This window comes from Balearica regulorum, chromosome 1, assembly GCF_011004875.1.
Source record: "Balearica regulorum gibbericeps isolate bBalReg1 chromosome 1, bBalReg1.pri, whole genome shotgun sequence".
Classification (NCBI taxonomy): Eukaryota; Metazoa; Chordata; class Aves; order Gruiformes; family Gruidae; genus Balearica; species Balearica regulorum.
Window position 1 is genome coordinate 116,530,158 of NC_046184.1, and position 8,827 is coordinate 116,538,984.

General features: G+C 46.6%; 1 protein-coding gene across 1 annotated transcript; it reads right to left on the reverse strand.

The window, feature by feature from the left end:
• Positions 1–737: 737 nt before the first annotated feature.
• Positions 738–4,374, reverse strand: ATP5PO (ATP synthase peripheral stalk subunit OSCP). The gene is made up of 7 exons (XM_075771314.1): positions 4,105–4,374; positions 3,878–3,928; positions 3,654–3,764; positions 3,133–3,262; positions 2,903–3,015; positions 1,215–1,301; positions 738–916 (listed from the first exon to the last, which is right to left on the reverse strand). Exons 1-7 carry the CDS (start codon positions 4,132–4,134, stop codon positions 803–805), a joined length of 636 nt encoding a protein of 211 aa, XP_075627429.1. The 5' UTR covers positions 4,135–4,374; the 3' UTR covers positions 738–802.
• Positions 4,375–8,827: the final 4,453 nt, after the last annotated feature.

Sequence of the window (8,827 nt, forward strand, 5' to 3'; positions counted from 1 at the left end):
GGACCAGCAGGGAGAAACAGGCAGTTTAGGCTCCCTCGCCAGCCTGGCGAAGAGGATCTAAACAGAACGCAGAGGTACAGCACTTCAAAACAGAAACTGGACGCTTATACATCCGTGTCCAAATGGTAACTGGGAGGCACATACAGCCGGTCACGACACACTGCCGTTGTGCTCGCCTGACCTGAACCCCTGTCCTGTTCCAAATGTTTCTGTACGCAGTTTTGAGTCACAAACACCTCAGCCTCTCACAAGTAAGCTTTTCAAGGGTCATTTTAGTTTAAGGCATATACAAAACTCACTCCAATTAAACAGATATGGAAGTAAACCACACCTGATACAGCGTTTGCTGCTGAGAACACACTGATGACACGCGTGTTCTAACAGCCCCCGTTGTATTTCTGAAAGCATCTACCACTCACACCTCGTGTGTTCACGCCTTCCGCACACAGAAACAGCTCATGCGGCAGCAGGACTGTTGCACCGCCACTCTGACAAAAGTCTTCTCTGGTGACTGACAGAACCTTAGCAGCAATGACCCCATTTATTTGTCAGCTCCTAGAGCATTATTCTCCATTTCCTTCAGAGCGACATTCGCCTGCATTCAGGGTGAGCTACATTTTCAAAGCCGTTTCATGAAGTGTTCAGCGAGAACCGAGTGAATCTCACTGCAGTGGAACTTCATTGCCTGTCTCCCTCAGTGCTGTGTTTCCCCAGTCAAAATACTTTACACTGTCTACTCAAGAAGAAATATTTTTATTTTTTCCATCTGACAGGTTTCACCGTGAATGACAAGGACAGCTTGCTAGACAGTCTCTCTCATGATTTTGGTGAGTTTCTGGATCTTTGACTTTGTTGACATGTCCACATACTTCTCCCCAATATTGACAATCATGCCACCAAGGATGGACGGATCAGTCTAAAGAAGAAACATTGAACAGAAATTCCATTAGCAAAAATTTGTTAGACTAGTATACAAGTTTTACACTGTAAAGAAAAAAGCTTTCAAAAGAGGCTTTTTGAAGATAACTTTGAATTCACTGTATTCCAAAGTTAAGATTTTTAGTAATTAAAGCACCATCAGGTCTACAAGAAAGCACAGAACTATGTAATAGAGCAGTTGGACTCAGTAAAATGATTTTTTTAAAGATCAGAGAGACTGAAGTGCAGCTTAACATGAACTTGAGGAAATTTATTTACAAATCAAAAATCCAGACCTTGGTCTCCAGCTTCAAGACTTCTCCCTTAGCCAAGAATCCACTCAGAGCACTTTTCAGCTCAGTAAGGTGAGCATCATCCAAGGGCTGAAAAATATGAACAGAAGACAAGGAAATTGAAGGATCTGAAAGTATTCAAATGGTATAACGAGAACCCGAATTTTCTATTCAGATTCTTCTGAAGACCGACACTTCCACCAGGAAGGCAGGTTAAGCAGCCTTCTTGAACAGGAACAGCCAAAGGACAGCACAGAAGCAGTAGTCACTTTGTGCCCTCCTAATTTCATGAAACATCGTGTTATCTGTGCATGTATTCTCAGCAAAAGTTCAATGCCAACATCTTCAGGTGGCAAGTGTCAGGAACCCATCCTTGCCATGGTAAGCACTTGATGGAAAATCTTGAGATCTGCCTCACAGCAGTGTTCAGGCTGTACAAGGAAAGATTAATTTTGCTGCTTCTAACAATTAAGCTCATCAGCTTGAGAAGAAACACGGTTTCATGTAACACATTGGGCAGTGACTGAGGACACTGTCAGCGAGCTCCCAGCCCTGCTGCAGGCCTGCAGAAGGCTCCTGGCTACGTGCACCTCTCTCCATCACCAGGGAAGAGCTCTGCATCCCTGTGGGAGAGACATTGTGAATTTGTCCTTGATATCCCTACAAGTTGCTTGGATGCCACTGAGATAAGAGACAACAGGGACTTCACCAAAGAGTAGTGTCTTTGTGTTACTGACAATTTAAATAATTTCTATTTGACAGCTAACAGTTTGAGAGCCAAAAGAGACTAGTAACATAAACAAGCAGCAGGAAAAAAATTTATGTATGAAATATTTATGAAGACTTGTAGAAAGGTTTGCACAAGCCTGTGAGTCCACGTGTCCCTGAAGGCTACCAACTAGGCCGACAATCTGTGCTGATGGCCTACAGGGAGCCAGTTAATCTGAAGTGGATCAGTCTCTTTACTTCGTCCAGGTTGGCAGTTCACTGTAGCCCTACCCAAGAGCTAGAGATTTACATTACATACCTAGCTGACCAGCTTCCCGCTCTAACAGACCTGGGCATGGATCCATTAACACAGAAATTAGTGAAGTGCCAGAACCACTGTGCCTCCAGCCTGACGTTTACAGCTCATGGAGGCACCACCTTCCCTCTCACCTTCCTGAGCACCAGCCAGACTTGCCTGTCTGCTACTTTTGAAAAAGTTTTCCTGCAGTTTTGGAGTTTGCCACTTGTCCTGACTATTGGAGGTGCTGAATTAGGTAGCTGCTCCCCGTGAAGCACAGCACCAAGCACCACAGGCATTCTCAGCCCTACCAGGTATCTGCTGTGCTCTAGCTCATAGCTCATCCATTGGTTCTGACCTGATCTGCATGAACCTGATGACAGAAATAAGAACAGGGGCAGTTGTATCTGCAGACCAGGCTGACTTTTAGCAGCCTCAAGGTTCACACACAGGAAGGAAAGATGTTGCCTGTTAAGCTGAAATAGGAGGAACAGGTTTAATTTTTGACCAATAATTGCTGGGTATCAAAAAACTATTTGCAGAAAGACTTTCATCTTGGTAGACATGAAATATTTCCTCGCTACTTAGAAGGAAATACTTAAACTACAGAGAGAAAAATTAAGCTAAAGAAGGTTGCCTTTTATACTGCTACTGGTTAAGCTCAATTTAGAGGTTCCTAACTCACCTGTGCAGTGGTGACTGTGCACAGCACTTCTCCTCGGTACGCACTCATGATCTTCCCAAACGAAGAAACAACATCTGGTGTGTAACGCAAGCGACCGTTTTCAGCAAGCAAATCTGGAAGAGGCAGATGCATTGAAAGGGTTTAAAGCACACATTAGAAGCAGATTTGGCTAGCTAACAGTAATAACAAGGTAGCCTTAGATGTTTTTCTGAAGCCAAATGGTTACTCACTCATCAGGTTGACAGTAATAGGGGACATCTTCTCTTTTGCTAAGGCATCATTCACAGCTTTTTGTTTAACTGCGCTCTTGATGTGAGGGTTCATAACAACGCTCGATAGCTTGGGGTCCTTCAAGAGAGTCTAAGAGGATACGCAAACAACATGGTAAAGGCCAAGAGTTTTCCAAGCATTACAAGGCCTAATTGGACTACCCAAAGCAGGACAACACGGTCACTCCTCGGGTAAAAACGAAGACATCTGAAGCTGATAGGAAGTGAAATGGCAGCTCCAGGTGTAGCTCATTTACAGTATGTTTCTTTTAGAGCCGATGCTCCTCCCGTATCGCTTCCAAGCGGCTTAACACCGGGGGCGCAGTGCAGACGGCAGCACGGCAGGTTAGCTCTGAGTGGGAGTCCCACACTTTGCCCAGAGCTGAGTCCACCTCCCTCCTCAGAAGGACGAGCAGGCAAGCCTCACTGCTCTCAAACCCCCCGTGCGAGCTTAGGCGAACGCAGGCTGTAGAATACCGTACCTGCACTCGGCTCAGCTCCTTCTCTACCTGGTCCAGCTTCTTCTGCTTGCTGGCAGCGGAGTACAGCGCGGTGGCATAGCGCCCTTCCAGCCCGTACACCTGGATGGGGGGCTGGGGGCGAGAGAGAGGGCGGGCGCTGAGAGCGGCTCCGTGCCGGGGGGCCGGCGGCTGCCCGCCGCTCGCCAGGCCGGCGGCCCCGGCGGTGACCCCCCTGCCCCTCTCACCTTGACCAGTTTGGAGACCGGCCTCGCCGCCGACGTGCTCAGCTGCCGCACCTGCGGGGCGCATAACGGCCGGCGTTGACACGCGCCCCCCGCCTCAGGGACGGGAGCGCGCGCCGGGGGCGGGGAGGGAACCGGGGGAGGTGGGTAAGGACACGCGCGCGACACACCACTTCCCGCTCTCTCCTCAGCCCCCCTCCTCCCCCCGCAGTACGCCGCCCCAACTTCACCTTCAGGGAGAACCCCGCCACCGCCGCCATCTTCCCCGACCGCCGCTCGAGGTCACCGCTGAGCCCGGTCCCCGAGGTGAGGCAGCGCGCAGGCGCGACGGCGGCCACCGCCCCTGGCCCCGCTCTACCCGCCGTCCTTCTCTGCCGCGGGGCACACTGGGGAAGGTAGTTCTTCGGGGAGACCCTTTCCCGCCGCGCCGCGCGCTGCCTGCTGGGGGCTGTAGTTCCTGAGTGCAGGCAGGGCAGGCGGCCCCTGCCTCTCCTCACACTCGACTGCCTCCCGCCTTGCCCGTGTCCCTCTCCCCAGCGCTCTCCGAGCAGCCTCGCCAGGCCCTGCTGGCGGTTAGGGCAAAAGCCGAGCGCTAAGGCGCCCCAGCCACCGGGCGAGCCAAGCCCGAGGGGTGAGGCCGGGCCCCGCCGACAGGCTGTTGCGCACTGGTGCTCCTCTCGTGGGAAACTGCTGCTTGGTCCGGGCAGGGCGGCCTGCGCTTGGACCACGGGTGAAGGAAAGGGGATTGGGGCCCCTCTGGCATCCCTGCCCTGCAGGGGCCATTGCTCCGGATGAAATGTCCCCCTCGTTGTCCCTTCCCAGACCTTGTGCTGAAGGTGGCTCCTCAGGCAAGAATCTGGCGGTGTGGGCCTCTGGAGAGGACCAGAGTGACCAGGTCAATGGCTCCCCATGTGGGCCTCACCCCAGCCTCTGGCTGTCCTGCATGAGCAGAGTCGCACTCAGCCCCCCAGCTAGCCAGATGTGTGTTTGTGGCTTTTCAGATGGAGGAGCCACGGGATGGGAAGTGCAGCCCAGGCTGCAGGGGACGCTTGGGGGCCTTGCAATTGCTGTAATAGGATGGAGTGACCCACTGCCCTTTCTTATGTTCCTGTAAAGGTCCTGTAACACACACCTGCGCACATCCCTCTGTTGAGATGCACCAGGAGAGCAAGCGTTGCACAAGTTCTTCAACAGAGAAGGTGTCAGCTGTGCTTTCCTCACAGACATTGCTGCTGCTAACACAGTGAAGCTACCTCTGAAAGGCAATGAACTATTTCCTCCCCTCAGATAAACTAGATCTAAATGTCTCCTGAGGCAAAGACACAATCTTCCAGGTAAAGCGTAGGGTAGGCAGCTCTGACTTTGTCAGTCTCTCTGTGTGACCTTGAGCAGCTCAGGTCCTATCTACTACTGAACTATCTTGAATGGTTAAACTCTTTCTCTTCCATCTTTTCTGTAAGAGAAGGTAAAATGCCTGCCTGCTTCATAGAGCTGTTACCAAGTTTGAGTAATTCTTTTCTGTGTTGTGAGTAGCTCAGATGGTCGGTTCTATTGAAATACAAAGCATGGTGTTAATGAAAAGCATGCTGCATGAAGTCTGCAGGGCAGACTTTACACGCTAGATGTTGCTCTTGCTACAAACTGAAAGCGAAGCGATCGCTTCAGCTACGTCAAAACCAGAGAATTAGAATAACACTCTTTAGGAAATACAGTCTGAATAGAAGAGCTGGTCTACCATCCCACCAGAAATAAGACAGAATCACCAACAGGTTTTATTTGGGATGTTGGAACTTAGTTCCCTCTTCTATCCCTGGCTGTATTTGCTGTGGTGGCATTCAAAGGCACAAGTATAGTCCATGACAGGTTTAAGCCTAACATAACATCATGCTTCTTGATAATTTTAGTAACTATGGTACTAAGAAATCATATCTAAAATGTAGAAAAATTTTTGGTTTTCTTTAGCAAAAATCATATTTTGTCTATTTTTTGGTGATAATATCCATGCACTAAAGTTTTGGACTGGTGCGGAGAATGGATTTATTTGAAGTGGGGTCCTGTATCTCAGATTTCATTACTGTAATTCCAAAACACTCTACGATCTTGCAGCATTTTAATACACAGGAAGTCTGGCTTATTGAGGCCAGTCAAATCACTGAGAGCTGAGGGTACTTTAATGAACTAGGGATTGGGTCAAATCCTGTTAGTGCTTTCAAGAATTAAAATCAGAGCACCTCTCACAGGTTAATTTTAGACAAGTAAAATCTCTCAGGTGATACACAGTTTGTACTTTTATACCTTATACTGGAAGGAATATTTAAATCCTGATAAAGCCTGTTCTTGTATTTGGATATCTGTTATCATAATGGATTCCTCCATCATCATTATATGGGAGTTTTTAGGAGGTTTTTTCCTCTTACAAAGCAATTAAACTCCCCATACTGCCAGTCCCTCATCATTTGACATTTACCTCTGTCCGTGGTTTCAATTTGCTCACTTAGTAAGTACTTGAACTGGAAGAACATTCACTTGTAGGTCTGCCACTTTAGTGCTTGTAGGATTGTAATCTTAAAGGACTCATCCTTAGTAAATGTGGTGATATTGTAAACATGGTATTTTTCTCCTCTTGAGACAGACTAGAACTGAAATGATGCAAAATATATTTTATTTTCCTTTTGTTTGAGAAATTTTGAAAACAATTGGTCTGAGTTTAGATACATTTAGACACACCCTTGTGCTTATATTGAAGACACGTGGGCTCACACAGGCATGACAGCCACAGAGTTCACTGTAATCAGCAATTTTATGTCTCTAGAGAGAACGTGATGATTCTTCAGCCATGGTAGTGGTGGGGGATGTTTTTCAATGAGGACTCAGCTGCATGAGGTGTCATAAAACTTGTAGCAGGACTTAGACCATTCCATAAAGAACTTGCAGAATATAGCAGTAATAATGAGATGAGGTTTGTAACAATGCATCTGAGGTCCTCACAGTGATGAGAGCATATCAGGTCAGTGCCACAAAACGTGCCAAACTCACCCTCCATCAGGCTTCGACCAGCTCCTTTAAAAAAATGAACCAAACAAAAAACCCCACCACCCATAAAAAACTCTGGTAATTACACTAGTGGCCCCAAATTTTAAGCAAGGCTAAAACACTGAGTACTTTTTCCCCTCACTTTGCAACTCACCTGAAACATGATCTTTTGGCCTGTTTTGAATGCTGTTCTGCACCTGCCAGTCAGTAATTGTGCCTGGCTGTTTCCCTTTGGCCAAGCCTGGGATTCCCAGACTCAGCATGGGAGCGTCTCAGAGGAGCCAGGGTGTAGCTGCAAACAAGTTCCTGACCTCTGTAAAAAGTTTATGTTATTTACAAGTGGAGGAGGTTTCCTCTCAGGGTGCTTGAGTTAAGCTTGGGAGAACATGGCACAGAAAAGCTATGACCCAACTCACCTTCCCATTGCTACTGTGTTTTGTTCCTGCAGCTGCTGAAGGAAGGTTTTGTTTGGGTTTTTGGGGTTTTTTTTCCCTTTTTTTTTTCTTTTTTCTTTTTTTTCTCTTTCCCAGGGGCTGCCCTTTATCTTTCACAGGAACAGCTGGTACTCTCACTGAATCTACTTCACCTGGTTGTTTTCCATACCTCTGCTCCATAAGCAGTTCCGCTTGGGCAGGTAAGTTCAAGTGCTCTGTCATGCTGACTCCCTGGGGACTAAGCCTTTACAGGCAGAGTGACCCACCTACTAAAATCTTGCTGCCTAGGGAAGACCTAACTTATTTTCCCCATTAAAAATAGGGGGGTTTTGCTCAGTGGCAGGGGACAGAAAACATTCCTTTTTTTCTTCAAACTGGAAAGAATGATTGTAAAACCACAAAAATGGTTAGAGGAATTCAGAACAGGGGCAGAGCAATATTAATCAAGTTAGGTGACTGAACTCACTGACACCATCAGAACACTCTACTGAAAGCTCTTCATAGGGATATTTGCAAAACCAAGCATCTATGCCTACATTTTCCTGCCCTCCAAGGGAGGTTTCAGTCTAGCATTGTTATATGATAAAATGATTAATCATTATGATTTTATTCTGTACATGATACTTCTGGGGTGTTCATGGTGTTCTAGTTTATTTTCTATGCTACCATAGTAATCTGTTGTAAGAGGGGAAGAAAACCGCAACTAGGTGCTTGTAGCTTCCTTGGCAAAATATCTACACTTTTAAAGTGTAGACTTAAAAAAAATCTACACTCTTTTAAGATACCCTAGAAAGCCTGAAAAATTAATTTTGGGGTGAGCTATGATATGATTTTTATAGGTTGGTGAAATAAGCATTAATCTGCAAGGCTTCATACTATAAAAGGTGATGTGGGCTCACTTGGACATTTGACTCTCTGAGGTTGTCCATGAAATATCAATGGTAAAAAGAACTGGTTTGGGAAAATATGTGAATAATAGACATGCTTTGGTCTAGGTAGTACTAATAGCTGAGCCTTACAATTTCAGACATTGGCAGAGGAGCAGTTAAAACATTGCACTGAGACTCAGGAGATTTGGAATCTATTTTCAGCTCTGCGTTGGTCCTGCTGATTGGCTTCAAATTATTCTGCGCCTCAGTTCCCCCATCTGTAAAAAAGCAAGAATGAGACCAACATCCTTTATAAACAGCTTTGAATTCTGTTGATGAAACACGCTTATTAATAGCAGTGATACCTTCTCACACACGCTGCTGTTAAAAAAAATCAAATTTGTAAATTCACAAATGTCAGTCAAATTATGGTAATGTGCAAGTGGCTATGGAGAAGATAAAGGAGGACTATCATGCCTGCTCCATCACTGCTGTGGAAAATGAAATGTTAAACTCGACTCACCTCTGGAGTCTGAATGGCAACATATGCAGTGAATTAGAGGTGTTGGTCTATATTCTTGAGGTCTGTCACAGCAATGCCCGCTAAACCAACAGAA